Genomic DNA, 24,537 nt, shown 5'->3' with positions numbered 1-24,537 from the left:
TGCATTCCCACAGACGCCTGGAATTTGTGTCCCCTTAGGTATGTGCAAGATTCCAAACATTGCACATGTTTAGCTCAAGGTTGATTACTCAATTGCACACTACTGCAAGATATATCATATGATTCAGCAAGAAATAAAGCAGGTCCAGTTATACAAGGGCTTTTTTTCTGTAGGCAAAAATAACCACTTGCATTGCTGCTTACACATTCCAGTTCATTATCTAGTGAAATGTGCCCAGCTAAGAAACGAATGCTGCCCCAAGAATCCCAAATCAAATATTTACAAGCGTGAAGAATGTTATCTTATGTTGGACCCCAGGTCCCTCTAGCCTAGTAGTCTGTCTCCAGAAATGACCAGTCAGAGAGGAAATACTTCAGAATATTTCTCTGGCATGCTTTCCCAGCTCCAACTATTTGCAGCTCAGGCCTTCCTGTGCTTTTATTGCATTTTCAAATATTATGACAGCTCTCTGATACTGAGAAATAAATGCAACAAATACAAGATGAAAGGTTAGAAGGAGGAATGGAACACGGTAAGTTTGGCTACCAATTCATTTTGATTCAAGTCTCAAATGTACTGTTGCATCCACTGCAGTTTCTTTTGGCTACACAAAGTAGTGTTAATGCTGAATTTAAATATCACTCTGCATGTGATGAGGGTCCCATTTTACAGGCATCCTATGCTTGTAATTTTTGCTAGATTCATTGTTTACTTATCAGCCCAGACTATAAAACTTGAAAAAAGTAATGGAAAACAAAAAAACCCCAACCAAATCAAACCAAACCCCAAAAAAACCCCACCCCAGAACAAAAACAAAACAAAACAAGCAAACAAACACAAAGACCTCTGATCAAATGTTAGTATTTCATGTCAATGGAGTTAAAGTCAGGGGCAGGCTCTGAAGTGAATCTAGATACCCTTAGCATATTTTGGTGCAGTGTGTATTAAGGGAAAAAATCTTAAATATAAGAAAAAGAAAATTGACAAAAAATACTGTAAATGTTCTATGTTCTTAGGGTTGTGGGGGTTTTAAAATTCTTTGTTTTGTCCTTTTATATTGAGACCTTTAAAGAAAAATAAGATGGCCGTATTTTCAACACTAAGAATGAAAGGAGTAGCCTTCTTGACATCTTTTTCCTGTTTATTTACGTTTGGTTGCATTTCTTTACATGTCCTGTAACTTAGTGGGCACCATGTACCAACACTTAGAAAACTACCTACCTATTTATGTGGAATAGCAGCTGCTTTCTGTATTAAGAATGGTCTGACAAGTTCTCATCCATGTTTTAACATCCATGTTACAATATCACAAATGATGATGTACACCTAAGGTCTACACATACTTCTTACAGGGTAAGAAGCCTCTTAAGTCACTTAAACCCAAAGATCTAGGTTTACTATGTCACTAAGCATTATTTGGGTACAATATAAGTAAATATATGCTATTTCTTGATGGTCTAAAACTGGGAACCTCATTGCACATTCTGTACAAAAGCAATGTAAAAGTTATAGTAAGGTAACAGTGGTCATGTCTGTAACAAGACTTTATACACAAGTGTGTTGGCAAAGTAATATAAGGCTAAGTCTACTACATTTTAATGAATAGGATTATCCTTTTTCCACTTTCTCATACTTTTTCTGGAAGTGATTATAGTGTATTTTTATTATATTGGTACACAGTTTATTCTCCTCATATACCTTCTAAACAAAGAGTGCATTATTTATACCTACACAAACAAAACCACGTTAGACATGAGAAAGGTATAGAGAAAGATGAAACCATAGATGTAAAGCTGCGTCTTGTAATCAGAGTTAAATACTGGAATTCAAGGACCACACTGAGTACAGCATTAGACTCTTCACACATTCCTCTACACTTAACTACCCTCTCCCCTCCCCCCCCAAAAAAAAAAAAAGAAAAGAAAAGAAAATCACTTTTCTAACTCAGTTCAGACTTGATAGGAGTCTAGGTCTGGTAAAGGGCCAATGACTGAAAATGTAAGGTGGTGAAGTAGCAGTCTAGAATGCAAAACCCCCCATGTTTTCAAAGTTCTGTGTGATTATATGTAAAAATCAGGTTTCAAAGACTTCCAAAGACCTTATTTGGACCATACCTCAGTACAAATTTCTGCCAGCATAGCTGCTCAATGAGGAGTCACACCTCTTCTCATCACAAAAAAAATTCAAGAACAAGATGGTGGTCAACCTCTTCACCACTGAGGAGAAAGGTAAACATAGCTCAGTAGCTTTATTCATTTGGCACTCAAATGGCACAGTGAAAGAGATGAGTGAGCTTACAAAAATATTGATGTATTTGAGTCTACAGAGCTTCCAATATTTATCAAAGTGCTAGCAAATGAAAGAGTTTGTGGGTTTGTGTCTCTAATTACAGAGATTATTCTTCTTAAGTCATATTCTGTCTTAGTGCTCAGATGAGAGGCAATGAAAGAAGCAACTGGGTGAAGGTATGAAATCAGCCTACTGAGTGGTAGCATTCTCACATGTCATGTAAAGCTACTATATGACCACAGCCGCTTTCACTGCCCACAAAATTCCTTTATGTTGAGCTTGGGTTGATTTAACTGTATATAACTGTATTGCTTTATAGGGGTAAATATAAAAATACACATTATGGTACTGATAGGAGAGCCAAGCTCATATATTGAGCCTATTCTTTCTGCGCTAACATATAACTGAGTGAATACATGACATGGTGAGACCCAAGATCTGTGCCTCATGACTACACTCTCCCAGAAGTCTGTAAATGATACTACATAACAGCTACAAAAAAAGCTCTGATCTAACAAGAGTAACCTAATGACTGAGGGAGTACCCAGCATCTTGGCACAACAAAGTAAGGCAAGTTCTTCTGACAGGAAAGTAAATTAACTATCTTGTTCCAAAGTGATGAACATGGCAGTTGCAGGACTGGAGCTGAGCTTTGGTCTGAGAACGCAGCACTTGCCTGCCTCCAGCCTGCCCTGCCTCAGAGCCTGATGTGCTTCCTCACACACCCACCTGAAGCTCTCCCAGAGCCACCAGTAAGGTCTCCAGATGCTGGGCTCAGGATGAGCAGCCCAGCTCGTGCTACCTTGTTCAAATACAAATTTTATTGATGTTGATAAACCCTGTGTTAGGCCTTTGGGAAGTGCTCTCTGGGCATGGTTGTATTGGGTTTGCATGGCAAAGTTTTGGCAGAGGATGGGCTACAGGGCTGGCTTCTGTGAATAGATTCCCCTGCAGCCCGTGGTGACTCTGGTGGGACAAGCTGTCCCCCTGCAGCACATGGAGGTCCACAGTGGAGCAGAAATCCACCTGCAGTTCATGAGGGACCCCACACTGGAGCAGAGGGATGTGCCCAAAGGAGTCTGTGACCCCGTGGGAAGCCTGTGCTGGAACACGTTTGCTGGCAGGATCTGTGACCCCACAGGGGACCCACGCTGGAACAGTCTGTTCCTGAAGGACTGCACCCTACGGGTGGGATCCTACACTGGAGCAGTTTGTGAAGACCTACAGCCCGTGGGAAGGACTCATACAGAAGACCAGGGAGGAATATCTCCCGTGGGAGGAACCCCACGCTGGAGCAGGGGAAGCGTGTGAGGAGCTCTCCCCTGGAGGAAAAAGCGGCAGAGACAACGTGAGATGAAACTGATTGCAGACCTCGTTCCCCAAACCACTGTGCCGCTGAGGGAGGAGGAAGTAGAAAGATCAGGAGTGAAGTTGATCCCAGGAAGAAGGAAGAGGTGGGGAGGACGCGTTTTAAGACTTAGCTTTTATTTCTCATTATCCTACTTTAATGTCATTGGTAAATGACATTAAATGAAATTAATTTCCCCAAGCTAAGCCTGCTTTGCCTAAGACGATAGCTGGTGAGTGCGCTCTCTCCTTGTCCTTATCTCAACCCACGAGCCTCTCATTGTATTTTCTCCCCACTGTCCAGCTGAGGAGGAGCAGCGACGGAGTGACTTAGGGGGGCGCCTGGCGCCCAGCCGGGGTAAAGCCCCCACGACGACGAAGCCAGTCACAGAATGGTTTGGGTTGGAAGGGAACCTTGAATATCGTCTAATTCCAACCCTCAATAAGCGCCAACTCTTATTTGCCACCTGACTCGACAAAACAGTGCAAGGCGGCTTTTTCCCTCGCCCCGAGGGCGCCGTCTCGTACCACAAGCTGTCTTCGCCAAAACGCCGCCGCTCCTTTCCTCTCCCGCTTCAGCCAAGCCTCCTCCCCCAACAGGGAAGCAGGAAGCCGAAGCGGCAGCGGGCAGGCACAGGCAAGGAGGGCTAGAAAGAAACGCCTTCCCGGGGGGAGCCGCGGGCAGCGGGATACAATCTCCCACCGCCCCAATGAGGTGCTCCAGCGCCGGCCCGGCCCCCGCCCCGCCCCTCGCCCCTGCCCCGTCCGTCACGGGGCGGTGGGCGGGGCCGGCCGCCCGCAGGGAGGACGCTGCGCACTTCCATTGGTTGTGCCCCGCCGAGGGTCGCCCGTGGTTGGCTGCAGCGGCTGCCGCTCGCGGCGCGCGGGCGGCGGCGGTGGGCGGCGGCGGGCCGGAGGTCACTCGGCACGGGGGCGCAGCATGGCCGCGGCGGTGGTGCGCGGGGGACCTGCGGGCTGGTGGCGCTGGCACTGGCGGGTGATGGGTAAGGACCTGCCCCTTCCCTCGGCTGCAGTGGTCCCACTCTGCCGGCCGGGCGGGGAAAGGCCCGGCCTCTCCCGGGGCGCGCAGCTGCCGCGCTGCCCTTGGCGGCCGCGGGCCCTCCGAGCCCGGTGCAGCTCCGTAGCCATCTCCCCGTGAGGCGTCCCCGGTGACGGACCCCCCGGGCCGTCACGCCTGGCACGGCACGCTACCTCTGCCGCCTTATTCGGGGCTCCACCGGAGCTTCAGAGCGGCTTGGCTTAATAAACGGTTTCACTCATTTGCTTAAAATAGCGTGCCTGGAAATCATCAGAGCCCACAAATGCTTCCTGTGGCAGCAGTGACATGTCTGCGGTACCTGTTACCTAGTTTTGGGCTGTTCAGCCCTCTCGGTCTTTGAGTCCGATTATTTTCCTTAAACTGAAGGTAGATCCAGCGGCACTTCCTCCTGTTTCGGCTCTGCGGGCACTGGTGCTCACCTGTGGTTGGTTCATGGGCAGTGGAAGGAGCAGACACTGCAGATGTCCTGTTGGTGCAAGTGAAGGAGGACTGTATTTGTAGAACTGGACCTAGACATTTTCCCTTTCCAGAGTCCTGAAAAATCACACAGCTGTTCCAAAGTAATATAATTGCTGAATTAAATGATTAAAAATAAACCTTTAGTAGTCTTTTCAGTGTCATTTTGATTGCGGTCTGTTGGTCGTGTATGTCACTCTGTGGTTAGGATCTCAACACATAGGTGGAGGCTTTTAAGTGGCAAAGTGGAAGAAATAGATTCTTTTAAATGGTACATGGTTCTTAAATCTTGACACTTAACAAAGTGTTTCAGGAATTACTAAATTACTTTTAGGTAGGTAACTTTAAAAACTTGGTAATTCCCCTTTAAATCTCACTTAAACAGATGAATGAAATTGACAATTTTGACATTTTCTTTAAGTGCTCTTTTTGCTCCACTGTCTCCACTAATGCATTATTTTTTTGTAGTTGCAGCTCTGATGTTGTGATAATTAATAGCTCAGGTGCAGCAGGCATATTGTTCTCATGCTAGTAAAGGTAAATATGGGGGACCTATTTGTGTGTTTAGTACCTTTTGTGATACCACAATTGAAAGCAGTAGCTTTCAATGATTTTTGAACTTTCTGTGCATAGTAGCTGTCAGGCATTTCTGTAAGAGCTTTGAAATCCACTGTCTTGGTCAATAGCCAAATGATATGTTTAATGTAGGGCAGATGGTGGGGATCTTTTTTTCTTGGTGGTGAGCATGGTATGAAAAGCAACCCAGCACTGGCCCTTAAAGTTGAAAAATGCAGTTTGTCTTTGCCTGAAGACTTGAGCAAGAAACTGTAACTAAGTCTAAGGAGAAATTGTGACTCTCCCAAGAAACATCCACAGAACAGAATTTCACCCACAGCATTTAAGCTCTTAGTCAGTAGTGACTGTGCTGAAAGTACTCTTGACTCTGAGAAATGTTTATTGGATGAAATTCTAAGCATTAAGCCTTCTTAACTGCTAAGCTCTATTGCTTAGTTATATGTTGAGCTTTCCTCATCTCTAATGCGTTTACTAAGTTTGCCATTCTTTTTTTTAGTTTTGATTAGTCTGACAGTTGGGTTTTGAGTAGTGATTTCATCATCTGTCCTTCTGAGTGAAATGCCATCCTAGTGAAGGAATTCTGCCAGCTCTGAGAGCTGTCCAACACCACAGTTTGGTTAGCAAGCAGGCTGTCTTCCTTCTCTTAGTGAATGCTCCTTGGTTACTTGGCCAGTTGCTCTTTGCAGCTGGTGCAGACCATGATGCTTTGCTTTTTCTGTATGTTTCTACCAGAGACTGTTAAATTGTCTAGGAGGAAAATAAAGAGCTGAGGGCAGATTTTGGAGGAGTATCTTGGATATGTATGTTTGTGTTTTAGCCAGTTGGACAGAGGCTACGTATAGTCTTGTGTTCTGCAGCTGGCAGGCACTGACAAAGGTGCTTGATGGAGAGCGTTTATATGACCTTGCTTAAAAATATATTTTTGATGGACATGGAGAAATCCCTCCTAGGGACTGCTGGGGGGATGAAGAGGGGTTTAATGAGTTATGGTGGCTGAGAAAAGAAGATTTTTCTGGTGAGTGAAAATTCATCAGCTGAGGGAGCTGTTCATCAAAGAAGACTACCATGCTAGAGAACAAAAATGTCCTTCCAAGTAGTTTTGTTTGAGTGGTAGGGAGCCATTGAGTTAATAGTTAAATAGTACTTTTGGTGGTTAAATAGTACTTTTGCTGATGCAGTAGCTTTGTTTGAACTGTTGCATGACTCTATGCTCTGGTGCAGAGAAGCATTAATTACTAAGCAAGGATTATGACAGAAGACCTGCTGCTCAGAAGGCCAGCACATTACTCAATTAAGGGATCAAGTGTACACTTGATATTCTTTTTAGATGAAAAGTGCTTACTATATGGTTTTGTCTGTAATGTATTAGCAAACATTCAATGAGGTATAGGTACAGATAAGAAAAATGATGTAAGAATGTTACAAGATAGCACGTCTGGTTTTGATTGGCAGACCTTTACAGAGGCAAGAAAAAGCAAGTGTAAGTTTCAATGTAAAGCTGGCCAAATTTAGAGTATTGTAATCTTCTTAAATTATTATTTTGGCAGAGTGCACTTTTCAAAATCATTGCGTAACCTTTAAAAGTCAGTGACCCTGGGGCAATTTAAATTCCATTGGCAAAACTTCTAGGAGCAGAAGGAGTCTACCCATGTACAGCTGGCCTCTCTAACTTCTATATTTCTTCATCTAGTTCCCTCCCAGGATCTAGTTTCAGTAGAGGTTTTATGAGTTCCATAGAGAAGTCTCCACAAAACACAGAAGTTCTCTCTGATCCTTTCTTTCAAAGGAAGAAGGAGAAAAAGGGTGATGTCTTCTGTTGTTCTTGTACCAGAACTTCAGATGCTAAATCAGTGGGAAAATCTTTCATTTAGTGGCTCATATTGAATTGTCATCGTGTTTCTTTCTCCTTGTCAAGTGACTTCATATGTATTTTCTCATAAAGCCCCAAGCAAAACCAGCAACTTCAGTAGTTGAGCTTACTCTGGGCATCTTCCAATAATCCTGTTAAATCTCACCTCTTGGGAAAGAGGTGAAGTTTCACTGATCTAGAGAGATCAAGAATATTAATATGATCTGCAACCACTCTGATTAGGAAATTCTTCTGGGACAGGACTGTGTGGACTCTTACCCCTTGTGCCATTTGGTGAATATGGTTCAAAATACATTTTATTAAGCCAAGAATTAAGTAATATAGCTGAAATTATATTTTGAGAGTTACTTGTTTCTCAGTCCTGTTCTTAGCCAGTTAGACTCAGAGTACAAGGATATTGGACTTTTTCCAGCTCTGCTGTCTGTGGTTCTACCCAGCTGTTAGTTCCTTTTTGTTTGAATACAAAGACATGTCCTCAGTTCTGCATATTGTAGTGCTTGTGCACTCGAGAGTTTGCAGTGAAATCAGGGCAGCACTGGAACTGGAATTCATTCTTGAAACTGTAAGACTTGTTACTTTGGGAGATAGTATCAAATGAAATGTAAACATCTGAAATGATCTAAACTTTTCATCGTTCCGGTTAAAAAGAAAACTGCTTTTTGTGTCTTTATATAAAGCTTGAAGAGACAAGTTTTGGGTCATTGACAGTTCAGGTGTTCTAAGGACAGGATCACAATCTGTGCATTTCTGAAGTTACTCTTCTAACAGTTGCATTTTGTTCGAGAAAAGGCATTCAGATATTCATAAACTCTTGCTGATTTTTTAAATTAAATTGTTTCTAAGGTAAAATTATTGTGAAATTGCAGGTTAGGTCAATTTTTTTCTGTTCTAGGCTGACTTTTCAAAGCAGAAAATCTGTGTTTTATCTATATTGTCCTTGAGCCCCAAATTTGGTGAGAGTGTTGTAATTGGTTGTCCCCATCAGTTGAGTTTTCATACGCATGAGGATCTGTAAACACACATTCCCTCAGGAGAATAATGAAGAATCTTCTGGGAAAAGCCCAATTTCTTTGGAGTCAGTGTAGCTGTAGCTTATTGTGCTCACAGTTAGCTTGATTTACTGATTAACCTGTATTGCTGGTTCTGTTCCCAGTGAAGGAGAATTAGTTGTGCATGGTATCAGTGATTATTTTAAAAGTAGATTCTGTTGCTCCTATTTTGGTTGTTCTGCCCTCTCAGAAGTTGAGTGTGGACTGGGCATTTTTCCAGCCATGTGATTGCAGCAGGTTACTGTGGATTTTATGGTTGAAGTGAAATGGGCTCAATACCATAGGGACAGTTTCAGCAAATGCTTATACAATTGATGGGATTAGTTAGCATACGTGATGTGGGTTTGCAGAATATCCGTCCTTAGATGTTTCAGTTATACAATTATTTCAAATCTGACTTTGTGCTACATATCAGATTCTAAAAAGTGCCAAGATATGCAGAGTGGACATCGCATTCTGTGAAAGCACCTGTGGAGGCTCATCTAATGGGAGAACATGAAAGTTCTTGTCTTTCAAAACATCCTCTTTTTGGCAAATCCCCACTGTCTTAAGTAGTCATTAAATTATGTGATACATCTAAACATAGTTGGTTCAAATTTAATTGAAATCATCTCTATTAGATCTGTGAGCTAATTTAATCAGTCCTCTAAACCAGTTTTCCTATGTTTGAGTAGCTGGAGATGTGAAGATTTTTCAAAGCTGTTGATCAAATTATTTAATTTTGAAGTGGCTTATATAGCACTGGGCTGTGAAAAGTTAAACCAAAGTAAAGCCAGAAACTGACTCAGGAATTGGATTACTTCCTAACAGGTCCCAATTCCCATGGATTTGAATATGTTGCAGATAGCACATAACAGAAAGTGGTCTCTGATTCATGAACTGAGACAAAAAAATCAACAGAGACAGACAAAAGGAGAAATAATAGAATACAACACACAAAACTTAATAGTATTGGTCAGCAAGTTGTCTTGTATCACAGCCTAACTGTTGCCATGCCCTTCTGGGGATATTGCAAAATGACAGTTTTTAATGGAAACCTTATAGTAGAAGAATGTTCATTTCATGGATATTTACCTTGTGAAAAGCTTGCCTTAGATGCACAATAGAAGTGCATGTTGGCAATAGGCACGTCACTGCAATCTAATTACCAGCTGAAGTCTTAATGTTGTCATGAAGACTGTCAAGACAGTCATGAAAAGGCATCAAAGCAAAGCAGTCTTATGTGATATTGTAGAGAAAAAGCAGGCAGACTGCAGAGAAGGAGTGATGGAAAGTAGCACGGGCAAAATGTCCTTCTCAATTCCCAGCATGAAGATCAAGGCAAGATTATGTCTGTTGAGACAGGTGACAAGGTTCTGAAGCAGCTGAGATCTCAGATCTGATGGATGAATCATTGAGATTTAAGCAGATCATGGATGGGTCTTTTAGGCTGTTGTGAGTGACAGGCATCACTGCTGGTGACAGAACTGATAGCAGAAAAAGGTATCAAGAAAGTTTTCTGAAGGTGTTCTGTTTGAGGTGATGGTTAGATGTCTGTGAGATGGTGTGAGAAAAGAAGAAATCAGGATGAAGGTGAGGAGTCTACAAGAATGAGCCTAGATATGGTAGTCAGAATTATTCTTCTGGTACGGTTACTTGGAATTCACAGAAACAAAGAAAACCGAGGTTTGGAAGCAAGGCTTCCAAAAGACTTAAATCTTTAAAGGAAGATTAGGTTGCTCATTGTGTTCTAAGGTTGCTACAAAGATGGAGGTTCCACAACTTCTCTGCATTGCCTGTTAGCTTGCGGAACCTTTTTCCCACATCAGGGATGCTTTTCTTATTTCCAACCAGAATTTCCTTTCCTGCCGCTTTTGGCCATTGCCCCATGTCCTATTGTTGTGCACATCTGTGAAGAGTTTGGCTTAATTTGCTCTGTAACTCTTCTTCCCACCCACTCCATAGGTGGTAGAAGACTGCAGCCTTTGCTTCTCCAAGCTCAGCAAAGACAGTTATCTTAGCCTCTGATCATAGACCATATTCTCCTGCTCTGTGGTCATATTACTTGATGTTTGCTGGGCTGTCTGCAGTTTGATCACATCTCTTGCGTATTTGCTCTGTAGAGGAATGACTGGTTTCTTTGACTTCTTGGGTCTACTCTTGCTAATGTAGTGCAGAATGTCATTAACCTCTTGCTGCAAGGATGCACTACTGACTCATGTTCAACTTCCAGTCAATGGGAATCCACAGGTTCTGCAGAGCTGACACCTGTCTAGCCAGTCAGCAGCCTGCAATGACATCCTCTGCCCCAAGTACAGGACATGGTATTTGTCTTTGTTGAACTGCTTGAGGCCCATTTCCATTTCTCCAGTCTTTCTGAATGGTAGCCTTGCCCTGCCCTTTTTCAGCCATTCCCCCCCAGTTTGGTTTCACACATGGTGTTGCTGAGGGTGCTTATGTGCAATCATCAGTCGTTGATGAACCTTTTAAACAGCTCTAATACTGACCCATGAGGAACATCATGTGTAACTAGACTGTTGCAAGTCTTTGAACTACTTACCACTGTTATTTAAGCCCAACACTCCAGACAGTATTTCTTCCTTCAGGCAGTTTTGCAGTCCAGTCCAGTCCAGTCCATACTTTCTTCATTTGGCTACTGGGATACGAGAGGAGGCTGTTCTGAAAGCTTTACTGAAGTCAAGGTAAATAAGATCTACTGGTATTAAAGGCTAGAGAAAGAAAAGAGGCTTAAAACCAGGGCCTGAAGCTCCTTAGGAAGTGGGAAGCTTTGGGCTAACTAAAGGAGCAATTTTAGATAAGTGCAAGTGAGGGACTGGGGAAGACTGACTCATAGAAACAACGAGAAGAAGACTCCAAGATGATTGTTATGGCTGATGATGCTGGTTTAGGCTCTTTGTTCATTTGTTCCCTAGTTTTGACATGTAGCACTTCTTAAAAAAGCAATGGGCTCTTTTCCCAACTTATCTCAGTTTTCACTAAGCATTTTCCCAGTGCAGATTTATTTTAAATTGTGCTACTTCTCTAGCTATGTAATTGCTGCAGGCATCTGTGGAAACTGTCTCAGACCAAAGTTCTCTCAACAAACCTGATTTATTAAATGTGGCACATCCAAAACAGTGTTGCAGATGAAAGAGCCATCATGACCATTGCTGGCTAAGAAGGAGCTTAAAGTCATGAAGACTTTAAAATGATTAATCAAGTGTTATTGGCCTAAAGAGGATTCTTTGCTAAGCATTGAGACCTCTTAGAGTCTCGATGCAGCTTGGGCACATCTTCTGTATGTGTACTTCAGAGCCACAGTATTTCTGTAGTTAGTTAGCCTTGTTTCTGTCTGCTTAGTTGACACATACTTCAGTGTTTATTCTGCATAGCTTTTTCCTTTGTCGTAAAGGAGAAAGTATTTTATGTAATTGGCAAAGAAATCTAGTCACTGTCAAATTGTGCTGCCTTTGGATTAGGAGTGTTCAGAGTGATGAGATAGTGATTGCAGTAGATGAATGCCTGCAATGCTGCTCCTGTCCAGAATTTGATGCTCACTAACTACTGGGAGGAGGTAACTGACTGAAACTGTAGTGTTTTCCACAGGTTGTAGGTTAGGCTTTATAGTTCTGTCTTGGTAGTACGGTAAATCGAATACAGAGGTTATTCGTGCAAAGATGTCATAATTTTTTTTTTTTTAATACTATATTTTGTTCTGGTTTTCAGTATTTGAACTATGATTGCATGGCTCAAAGGATTTGCCATGATTTAGTATGGAGACTTTTCATCTTTAGGTTAGTAGCTTGTATCTGATTGCAGGATCAGAAGAATCTGTGAGGGGCTGCATGAATTAAAGTGGCAGCCTCAGTCCATTTCTAGAGAACACATGCTATATCCCATGCCTGCAAGCAAAGTTGACAATAAAGTGTCTAAAATATATATAAAATTGGACTTTGCATATCTAGTTTAGAATTTAGACATGTAATAAAACATAGACAATCCTGCATATTTTAAATCTGCATTTGAGCTCTTCTCAGATCTTAGTTTTAGTACTGTATTTTTTGAAACACCCACATTTTCCTAATTACAATAATTTTCTTTGATATTTAGAAAAATCATTGTGGGATTGTATTTGTGGCCCAATGTGAGCTATAATTTATGGTTTACATTATGTAAAATAGGATTCACATTTCCACTGTTTTTAAGCATAAAGCTGTTTAAATAATTGACAACAGATTACATGGTAGCTTTTATTACATCATTGTTGTACGTTAGTCTAAAATGCAAATATATTGATCTTTACTGTTTTGAAATTAGTGTGTTCTAGGACTATGGCTTCCAAAACCCCAGTTGGATTCATTGGGCTGGGTAACATGGGAAATCCAATGGCAAAAAACCTGGTAAAACATGGATATCCAGTTATTGCGTATGATGTCTTCCCAGAAGCTTGCAAAGAATTTCAGGACTTGGGTGCTCAGGTATAGTAATAAACTTTCTTTATTCCAAAAATAACTCTGTGTGTCAAATGGTTCCTGCATGCAATGCAACTAAATCATCTGGGTTTTTTTCTTGGTTAAGATCACAGTCAGAACTGAAACAGCACAATGAATACAATCTGAATCTGTGAGGTTTCAGTTAGAGCAAAGGTATGATTCTGTCCCAGGTAATTTTCCTGCTGTTTGCCAGAACTGCTACCTTGTCAAACTTCTCTAGCTGTCTTTCCCCCCTCCACTTTTTATGAGAGTAGGTTGATGGCCTGTTCTTTCACCTCCTCCTTTCTCCTGCTTCCTTCTCCCCCAGGTCTAGATGGCCAATGGGCTGCTTTTCATCTGGTTCCTACTTTGACCTTTTCAGGTTAAATGACCCTAGTTAAAAGTTCCTGCTGGCATAGCTGTAAGGGTTATAGGGACATATGAGCTTTCCTGCTGCTTCAACGTGCAGTCCTCAGGGGCAGGGGAAAAATCTAATTATTTAAGTCCTTATTCTCTTGGAGGTGAGGAAGGATATGGTGAGAGAAGAGGAAGGAATGAAAAGGAAAAAGGAGGGAAGGAAATTGATTACATTAAGGAGCTTTACCTTCCTGCAATATACCCTGCAAAATCTTGGCCCTGTTCCAGCCAGTCCCACTGCTTTTCTTAATCTGTTAATACCCCTAGAATCCCATTCAGTCTCTCAGGTGGTTGTGTCATTTCTACGTGTCTGTAACACATTTGAATGGTTTTGACATACTTCAAAGCTGTCACAATTTAGACAGTTGTAAGCAATGGATATGTGCTTAAAACACAGAAAAAAGGAGTGCAGTGCAAAAATAATCCTCTCATGTAACAAGGTAGGGGATAGAAGGGACTCTTCCAGCAGTGGCAAGGAAATTATAGGTAGATCTAGACAGAGGAACTGTGTGCCTTGAAAGTCTAGACTGTTAGAGCTAATTGCAGCTGTTTTAAATAATGAGGTAACATCCAGATTCCTAGAAGATAAAATGATACCACACACCTAATTAATTGCAGCTCCCCTTGAATAATTACAGAATCTTGGCCTTAAGTGGGAAAGTAGGCTTTTCAGCTGCTTCTCCTAGCTACTGTTGTTGTTTTGTTAAAGCGGCCAAGACCCTCAGGCATGAACCGGACCTGTCTTGAGTAAGACTCAGCAAATGGGAGAGACTGTTTTGAACTATTGGTTGTATTTTTAATTTGTGTTCTGCAGTGGGATCTCTTTGCTGTGGCTGCCCACGTTGATAGCTTTTTGTCTTTGTAATAGAATCCTTGGCATTCACTGCAAGACTTAACATGTGATAATAAAAGTGAACTGTAATGCCTTTAAAAATAAAGTCAAAAGTATGTTTTAAGATCATAAACCACTAAGAGAATACGTGGGTAGGCTTAGATACAAATAAAACGCACTTAAAGAAAATATGTGAACATAACTTCCTCTTCTTGATCTATAGGTGTAAATCCAACACTTTTTTCAGGAGTTGAAAACTTGTGGGTCCATGGGGCCTTGTAGAAACTGCTGTAGAAGGAACATTGGGCTCTAAGGGCTGCTTTCTCTTTTGTCTGGCTCTAAGGGTAAAACCATCAGGAGTGTTACAGGGGTGAAATGACCCCAAGAGACAGTAAACCTAGTCAAATGTCCGTTGTTTAAGGCCAGCACTACTACCAAGGTATATGGCGGATGCGGGATGTTTGGCCATAAATCTGCACAGTCTGTGATTCCACTTTCTTCAGCCACTGAAGCAAACAGCTGGGAGGTGGTACATGTCAGAGAGCGGCCACCCGCCTGCTAATGGTGAATAGTAAGAGGAAAACTGGCTGAGCATGAGCATATGGAGCCACTTGGGGTGAAACTTGGAGAAAGTTGGAAGGCTACAAACAAGGGAGACTATTGAACAGTGCTGTGAGTGAATAGGCTGCCTCCACACTTTACTTACTGTCTTTACCTTTTGTCATTAATTATCACTTTTTTCTTCACACAGTGGAGTAACTATGTGTCATACATACATGCTTCAGTTTACAGGTCTTTGTATCTAAATCCTATCTCAGATTTAGAAGATTGAGAGCGTTATTGGAGTCATATGGTGCATAAAGCATCATAAAAATAGTGTACAGTAAGAATGGCATTTCAGGCAAACAATAATTAATTTACTTACTGTAAATATAAGTAAAAAAAATAGGGAAGCTGTTTGGAACAAATACAAGCAGATGCACATATTGAAGGGCAGAACCAACTACCAGCAGTATGAGGAAGTGTCTCTCCTATCCAGTTGCATGCTGCAAAAGTTTGCTTGAACTAAAAAAGTATCAGAACATGTACAGACCTTGGTGGGCTGCTACTCCGAGCTAGTATGGTCTATGTTGGTAATCAACAATTAGTATTTGGTCTGTTTTTTAAAGTTACACACATATTCTTAATGATTTCAAATGCGTAATGCTTTATAATAGATTTCAAATCATTCAGCTTTGTTTCTGAAACATAAAGTCCCAAATAAAATAAAAGTTTTATATGCTGCTTATTGAACCAGGTAGGTAGATTATTTCAGGCAATATCATTAGTATTTGTTAACAGTACCAAAAGGCCAAGAGTGACTATTCCTACTTTTAATTCCCACTTTCTTTTGCTACTTACTTCAAGGTAGCAGAAAGATTTTTCCTTTGTATAGTTGTAAAAGTACTGTCCCAGTCTGTCTACATTTTAAATCTCATTTTCTTCATGTAAAAGGCATGTTAGTATTTTGAAAGACATGGATAGAATAAATGAATTTCCGTGTAGATGACTACTGTACTGTGTCTTCTTTGCACCTGTGTTGCTTAAGAATTGTTTAACACTGTAACCAAAACCCAGCTGTCTTCTGTCCATGTAGCCAAGTAGAAATTTGAGGCTGATGTGCTATTTCTGTTGTGTGTCCAGTATAGTATGTTTTTCAGCTTCTGGTTGAAAGATGCAAATGGGCCACTGAGTCTTCAGCTGATACCCTGCAAACCTCTAAGAATAATGGAGATCATAGTTTCAAATAAGAAGACATATATAAATTCAGGTTCCAATTTCATACTTCCTCTCTCCACCTCTAATAGTACACATTGGGACTGAACCAAACTGGAGATACTCTGAACTAAACCAAAGGTGTCATACTTCTTTTTAAAGAGATAGGCTCTCTGGTCTCCAGGGAGGAAAGTCATAAAATTAACTAATCAGATATAGAAGGTTTGCTGCTTATAATTGCCTCATTTATTCCTGCTAACCTTTGTTCTTTAGACTAGAGCATGTTTCCTTTTGTAATTGTGTGCCAGATGTTTTGTGCAGTATTAACTTATTCTTTCAAAACAAAATCTGCCATGTTTCTCAGTCCCATCTATGCCAGTTTCTTTACTTTTTTCCCCCCCAAGAGCCTTGTTCAGTGACTATATATAGTCTTCCTTTCTTTTGTTCACAAGTCAAATAAAAATCAAGAAGTTTCTCATGCTGTATCCCAGAAGTTCTTCAAGGCAAAATTCAGCATTTATTACAAATGACTGAAATTAGATTTGATCCTTGTGGGATAAAGATAAAAGAATAAGCTGTATTTTTGTTGCAGTTTCCCCTGGGCTATGAACGTGTTAACAATGCAATTTTGACGAAATTAATCATTTCAGACCAGTACTGGACAGAAGTCTTAGTGGTAAATGCCTTCCAAGTGAAACTCACTACTTAGCTGTCAATATTTCATTTGTTGTGTATATATCTTAAATACTATACTGCCTGCCTCTGAAAGTTACTTGGGAAAAGTAATACACCTTTCAAGTTAGGTGTGGTTATTTAACAACTAATACCTAATAATATATTTTGAAAATTTTTCAGATCTTTTTTGTGAAGGAGGTTTGAGCTGATAACTTCCCATTTTAAAAATGCCAATTGTAATATTGTGAGAAACATCAGTTAGTTTATCTGATTTCTTTTAAGGTGAGGTTCAGAGGTGCAATAAGTAATTTTTTCCTTTTTTCCTCAGTCTTCCTCTCCTTCAATGCCATTTAGAAGACAAGGAAAAAAGTGAGATTTTTGTGATCCTTTCATGTTGTCCCTCCTTAGAAACATTGTAGAGCAATATTTTGTTTAGATGCAGTGTTTGTAGGGAATTGAAGATTCATGAATGGGTTGATGGGACGAAAGCATCCCCCTTGGCAGATATTTTGGAGGAACTTCCATGATAGGAGAACCTTTTCATTTTTTTTTTTTTTCTGTTACTGGATCCAAATAACCAATATTTTCATTAGGAGAGCAGTTTTTCTTGTGTTTTAATTTTTTACCTAGCTTAGTTGTGACCCGTGAATACTAAAACCGAGCTCATCAAACATATCTGACATTTCTTTTTCAGGAATTGTGTAAGCTTATATTGTTTGGTTTTTTTTCTTTAAAAGGTAACAGAATCCCCAGCAGACGTAGCAGAAAGAGCAGACAGAATTATTACCATGCTGCCTTCTAGTCCCAATGCAAAAGAAGTTTACACAGGAGCAAATGGAATTCTAAAGTAAGATTTTTTTTTTGTCGTTTGGAGAATTTCCACTCATGCTCAAGGTTTGTCTGATGATCGCTGTTGTTCTAACTCTTGCTGCCTTCAGGGCACTTAATTCAATCTTCTCTGTCCTGTCACTATTGATATTTTTAATTATATGAGTTCTCTTATACAGTGCTTGCTTTTGAATGGCTTTTGGCTAAAGTCTTAATTTTATTTTCAGCAGAATAATGATTTTTGTGCATATCAGGCAACTTAACTATTATCTGTCTTTTCAGTTGCATGGTTCTTTTACCATAATGTAATGTACTACACTCAAGTACAACTATAATATTTTCTGGCAACAATTATTTGCTCAAATACTTTTTTCTTTAACTTGAAATCCTATAAATTAAATGTTCTGAAGAGATGCCATTGTGTCTTATGGTATTGAAGTGTATTACCATAGAACAGCTGACAAGACTTTCTTGATTTCTATTCTTATTATCTGTTCATTGCACAAAAAAATACCTAAAGAGTTTGTTTAATGTGAAACAGTGGTTTCTAACTTTTGTGGAGGGATTTCCACTGAGCCTTAAATCCATAGTCTGCAGAATTCTAATGCTCAGAGTTTTTGAACTTGCCAAATCAAATCTAAATATAATTTAAAAGTCTGTTCTGGCTACATGTACACTGCTCCTGGCAGGGTGACTAAGGCTACTGGATACCTCTGAGGATCATGTAGACTCTTACATCTATCCAGGTTGGTAGGGTAAAGGAAGAAACACATAGAAGACAAAAGTACAGTAGATTATCCAAAAATGATGTTGCCTTTTTAGGTTTTGATTGTACAATATTAAGATGCAGTGATAAGAAAATGGAAGTAGAGGAGAGGGATTTCTGTTGTTTTTGCTGTATAGGAATAATAGTTCCTTCCTTCCCTTGATGTCTGTAGTTTAATTCCTCATAAAGTAGGACTGAGCAGATCTAAGCATCCATAGCTTAGACCCTTCAGGGAAGATGGGTAATTGAATCTGTCCCACAAAGCTCGGGAAGCAGCTGTGGGAGAGCCGGACCCATGATGGCAGTGGCAGTACTTACTGATACAGTCCAGCCAGTTAATCTCTTGAGTACGTAGATGTGGAAAATCCGGCAGGGAACAGAGGATGTGGAAAGCAGCCCTATGCTGCTGCAGTTTCTCAGTCTCTATGTTAAGAGAAGGAAGTGTAATTTGGCAGTAGGGGATAATTGTTGCTCTGAGTGACCTGGTCCTTGCTCACTCGTTTGACTTTCATACATTTTCTAAAGCTTTTAAAGCTTTACAAAAGGAAACTTTATTAACATGAAGTGTTTAAAGGTTCACTTAGTCATCCCTCTGTGTTACCAAGGAGCCTGTGCCAAAGCTCCTTGTTCTAAACATAAACAGAGGTGATGTAGTACCTTATCCGCTGCGCTGGTAACTGCAGCAGCTCGTCCCTTCCATGAAAAGGGATGAGTTTTGTGTATGCAGCACTCTTTGAGTCTGGAGTTCCAGTGGGGTCACAATGTTATACATTGAGAGATTACTTCCAGCAATCTGGGTAATTCAGTTAAGTGAAATCCACTGTACTGCCAACAGCATGCAAGGTGCAGTGGAGCTCTTTATCTGTCATGAGTAGCTTTAAATGGGACACCTTTTTATGACTGAAAAATTCTGGTGTTTGGTTTCATGGTGATTGCTGGTCAGGTGGACTAGAAATCATGGTGCAGTGCAGTGGAAAGAGGGATAAAAATGAACTTCTTTGTTGTGGAGGGCAATAAAAAAGTTCAAATTTTGTAAATTTCAAAAATTTTATTGTATTTTTTAATCAGATATACAACTTTCTGTGATCTACAGTTTGGAATACAGATCTACCTAAATGTACTGGCTATCAGTGGGAAAACATTTTTCTCTATGCTTCACTTAAAATCTTCAGTGGGCTTCTGTGGTTTTGGTTATGGTCTTTATGTAGAATAAATTGTAGAATGATTAAAAGAATGCAATCAGACCATTCTGATAAGAACTTAAGATACTGTATATATTAAAAGAACATTTTATTGTTATATATTAAATTTTAGGCTGTATCAGCAGTTGCTTAGAAGGCATCTTAGGTGATCTTTGTATTATATACTACCCAGCTTGTATACTGGAAGGTTTTCCTAGTGCATCCTTTTTGTGTAATTCTTTTGTAATAATGTTTAAGAAGAACATCCTTTTTTGTGTTCAGCTTTTATTGGGCTTTGAATGATTCAAAACTGTGGTATACATACTCAGCAGTATAAATACTGAGCAGATCTTGCTCAAAAGGGTTTAAAACTTCACATTTACTGGAGTATCACAAAATGTCTGCACATTTATCATGCTGAGGGAAGCTCGTGCCATGGTAATAGCTGCAAATATCTTCTCATAATAATAGTAATTATAATAATAATAAATCTTTATTTTAGGAAAGTGAAGAAAGGCTCATTGCTAATAGATTCCAGCACTATAGATCCAGCAGTTTCAAAAGAATTAGCCAAAGCTGTTGAAAAAATGGGCGCAGTTTTCATGGATGCTCCAGTTTCTGGAGGTAAGTCTTCATTAGCAGTTTACCTCATATTGGACAAGTTGTCTCTTTGTTTGCAGTTTCAGTCACCAATTTGTACCCTTATTGCTATAAGTTGCATTTCTTTGCTATGTGTATAGTATTCTGTTTTGTTGTTGTTTAATTGCATTACAGATAAGTGTGTTATTACAGGAGTATTCTTAGGATTTAGGAGTATGCTTTTGTGTTAGACTTGGAGAAACAGCTTTCTTGGGATATGGTACTGTGGTCCTTTTAACTTCTTTCATAAAGTTGCATTTTTATGCAGTTATTCACATTCCTTCAGCCTCCATCTGTTTCTTTCTGTTAGGGAAAAACTGGTTGTCATTAAGCGGTTCTGTTGGTTTTTCATTAATTAAAAAGGAGAGAATGAAGTGAGGAATATAGGATTTCTTTATCAAAAGAAAACAAAGATTTGTCTGGTTTTATAACAGTTGAAGAATGTGGGTGATAATTGTCTATTCTTAAAAGTTGCTAACTATTGATCTCTGAGTATTTAGTCTCTTGTAAGAAATAATATAGAGCAGGAAAGTATTTTCATTTTGTGGACAAAGGAGAGCAGAAACAAAATTAACGTTTTGAAAACAAACCAATAACTGATAGTTTCTATTGTTGAATTCTTCTCCAAAACACCTAGAATTAGAAGGTGAGGAAACCTCATTTTATGTGGGAAAATCATGAGGTTTTTACAATCCACTCTAAAAATTAATGTAAGTGGAATTTTGAGAATTCTTTATTTTCCTGATGAGTAAAAACTAACAATTTTTTTAGTTTTCAACTGCAAACGAACGCAGGATTTTTTCTAGTGTGTACACTAGAAGCCAAAATTTTCATCCAAATTCTATTGTGAACAGAAAGTACGAAGATCCAGGTAGGTGATACTGAAGGATATAATGGAGGAGACAAGATTCTTACTTCTTAGCCAAAATATTAGTTCTGTTTTATAAAGCCAGGGAAGAATATAATCAGCCTGGGAAGAAAAACCACAGGAAAAATGTATTGTGGGCAGATTATGTATTTATCTGATTCTTTTTTTAAACACAGCATGGCTTTCTGCTTATCAGTTGAGCAATTCTGATGTACTTCTATGTTGTCTTCTTCAATCCCTTTCTGCCAAATATGCAGTTTTCCTGAGGGAATTATTTACCTTTTAGAAATGTCTGTAATTTATTTTTACCTGTAAGTTTTTGGTGTAAGGTGACTATAACTACAAAGAAAAAAAGAAAAGATTGAGTCTGAAAGAACTTCAGCTGTTTAGGGGGTTTTGTTCCTTGAGAAAATGGTAAGGCCAAGACAGTTACTATGATAACATATAGTTGACTAGTATGAATACAGATGGCTTTTTTCATGTTAGTGGTTTATCTGAATACAAATAACTTGGTGGTTAGTGGCAGTTACAGATTCAGGGATATCCTGAATAAAGGGGAAAGAATTGAGACTTAACTTTTCTAGTCCTTAATATGTTTGTGAAGACCAAGGAGTGCTCTGTGCAAATCATGTTTGAAGTGGGCACTTGCTAAAAATGTGGAGAAGTTAAGTCTGTTGGAAAAAAAAACTTTAATGTTACGCTTTGTTATTTCCATCTTTCAATACCCAGCACATCAAGTCTTTGGGGTATTTTTGTATGTCCTGACTGCATTGTTGGCCTTCTTACAAAACACTAAATGGAGAAGCATGCTTGGCTCTCTAGCATTTGGCAGGCACTATGCTGTTGCTGTGCAATGCAATAGAGTTGGCAGGCGATTCAAGGAGAGTGTTTGTGGGACATAGGGAGGAGGAAGAGAAAGCAGCATGCCTGAACTGTCCTCTTTAGAGCTGTCTGTTTACTAGCTGTTATTGGCAGACAACTCCACTTGTGTTTTTAGGTATTTGGGTGTTGCCTGGTGTTAGCATTCATCTGCACAGTGAACAAGTTCACAAACTGAATAATATTTTGGAAATTGCTTGGTCTGTAAACCCCAGGGAGAGATAGTAGTGATTTTAATCCTGTCCTGACATTGCAAATGAAGAATCTTTGGGCATAGCATTAGGGCCAGATTTTAGTGGCTTGTTTGCAGCCTTGCCCCCAAAAGATTAATTCTCTTGATCTTTTTCAGATGGGCCTGCATGCCAATTTAGTAGTGCTGTCTTCTTCATATGATTGGCCTACAGCATTTACTTGCAGCTTACAGTCAGGACCCATTAAGTAGAAGGTGATGAACCAAGTCACTGTATATTATTTTGTAGTAAGTGACTTCAGAAAATACTTCTTATCCCAGTAGTTGCATGCAGATTATGCTGCTAATGCTGTCTAGAGATAGCAATCGCTTTAGCCTGGGATTAGGATCTCTTGCAGGTCCACATGAGAAAGTTGTGTCATGGTTCCCAGTGCTGCCCTGGTTTGTGACCTCTTTGTGAGCATGAGACAAATGAGGAAACATCTTCAAAATCCATGGGTTTTGTTTGTTTGTTTTTTTAATCTAGACAGGAAATTTATCTCTGTGAAGATTGGATTCTTCATCTTTGTATGTATAAAAGTATTTTAAAGCACACATTATCACAGAAGCATATTTAAAACTGACTTCTGTTGGCACAAGATACTACTGGCTAAGTACAGGATCTAAATTTAGCCTTCAAGAATTGTGTCAAATTTGTCCTCCCACTGATTTCAGTAGAAGTATGATACAGATTCTCACCTTGTAATCCAGAGTAAACTTCACTAGTGGCTTCACTGACACTGCTGTAATAGTTCTGTCTCTTTAACTCAGTATACAAAATAATAATTTCCTAAAGAGCATTGGCTGATTTTTTTTTTCTGATGTGATTCTTTCTTTGTTGTAAGCATTGTTAGTGTTCAGATACAACCTTTTCAACTTTTTTCCCCTTCCACTGACTATTGAAATTGTATCAGCTCCATATCTGCTCAAAATACATTGTACAGCATTCTACTGGGACTTCACAAAATGATGTGACAGCTTGATTTGTTTTTCTGGTTTTGGAGGTATGAAAAAAATGTTTTCAACTCTTTTGTAAATCTGGTTCTTTAAGATCCGGTAATGAAACTTTAGAAGATCTTCCCCTTCACTGTGTCCTTTAGACAAGAGAGTAGTCAGTTAAAAAGTCAGACTGTTAATAAGAGCTGTCATATAGAGAACTGTAGTCATGCTAAAATGGTAATAAAAGAGTAGAATAAAAGGTTTTGTTTTTAGAAACTGCGTTGGAGGTGGCTAGAAGAGGTTGTAGTTTCTATTCCAGCTGTCATTTCAAACTGTTTCATCTTACAGTACTGCTTCCATAAACTTCAGCTAATCATTAAGTGATGGAAACAGTATTAATAGTAACACTGACAAGTTAAGACTTCAGGTCACTGTTAATGTAAAGTATAATGTGAGTCCTTGAGGGCTGCATTGCAGACTTATTCCCTGCATGGCCAGATCTCTACTTAATATGGAGCAAAGGAAAAAAAATTACTAGAAACACTCTGGAGATGTTTTATTTTATTTTATTTTATTTAGCAATATATTTCTTTATTCCAGCTTTTTTTTTTTTTTTTTTTAAAGGGGCACCTTCCTGAAACAGAAGCAAATTATGTTTCTCTTACTTGAACGTTGAAGGCACGTTGTGCTGTGTCTTTTCCAAGGGAAGCAGAAGAGTTAAGACTTTATGCACATTAGTGTTTGCAAAGATGATTTGAAAGGCACTTTCAGACTAGACTAAATAATAGAATTAGGAACAAGTAGTTCAAACATTGCATCTCTTAGCTTGTAAGTTCTGTTGTTATAAAGATGCATAATCGATCTCTTTGCCAGAATTAAACTGATTTAATAGACCTGTCTTTGTTGGGGAGCCTTTGTAGAGCTACTTGAACTGGTTTCATTAAGTTGTGTCTGCTTTGTTTCTTTAGCTTTGTGCACCTTTAGAGAAATGCAATCTTATGACTTTATGGGAGTGGAAGAGTTGGTGGGTTAATTCATTGTCTCTAATTTGAGACATCTATGTGTTTTTTAATAAACACAAAAAATAAAATAAGGACTCTCCTGAATTCAGTGGCCTAGAGGTTTGGTATGGTTTTGGTTTTCTGGTCTGGTAAGGCAGTGATTGGATCTGTTAGGATCCTTAAAACACTATAAAGATGAAGCAGGTTTGTTGATTTCTGTATTTTGATTTTGCCTCTGATTCACGAGTTCTTTTACTCAGAGCTTGCATTGAAAGGCTGAAGACGCTGAGTTATTCTTCTAATTGGTGTTTATTAATTCTTATCTGTGGCACAGCTGCATGGAGTGTGCCTTCTAAGTTAACAAGGTGGAAAATGTCCCCGAGTTCTAACTTCCAAGGCCATTTAAAGTCCAAACTATCCAATTATGGAA

At 39.6% G+C, this 24,537-nt stretch overlaps 1 protein-coding gene across 2 annotated transcripts in view; it reads left to right on the top strand.

Annotated features, from left to right (window-relative positions):
* The first annotated feature begins 4,532 nt into the window (after window positions 1–4,532).
* The window catches only part of HIBADH (3-hydroxyisobutyrate dehydrogenase), an 86,411-nt gene continuing 66,406 nt past the window's right edge, over window positions 4,533–24,537 (top strand). Inside the window, exons 1-4 of one of the 2 annotated variants that reach the window (XM_069007189.1) lie at window positions 4,533–4,640; window positions 12,944–13,104; window positions 17,515–17,624; window positions 20,055–20,176. In XM_069007189.1, coding sequence (XP_068863290.1) covers window positions 4,577–4,640; window positions 12,944–13,104; window positions 17,515–17,624; window positions 20,055–20,176 — 457 coding nt within the window. In that variant the 5' untranslated portion in view covers window positions 4,533–4,576. Of the gene's footprint in view, window positions 4,641–11,245; window positions 11,329–12,943; window positions 13,105–17,514; window positions 17,625–20,054; window positions 20,177–24,537 lie in introns of those variants that run through there. The other variant, XM_069007190.1, reaches the window with a different exon arrangement.

The sequence above is a fragment of the Aphelocoma coerulescens genome, chromosome 2 (genome assembly GCF_041296385.1).
Source record: "Aphelocoma coerulescens isolate FSJ_1873_10779 chromosome 2, UR_Acoe_1.0, whole genome shotgun sequence".
Classification (NCBI taxonomy): domain Eukaryota; kingdom Metazoa; phylum Chordata; class Aves; order Passeriformes; family Corvidae; genus Aphelocoma; species Aphelocoma coerulescens.
The sequence above is the reverse complement of the archived record's forward strand: the minus strand, read 5'-3'. Positions and strand labels throughout refer to the sequence as shown.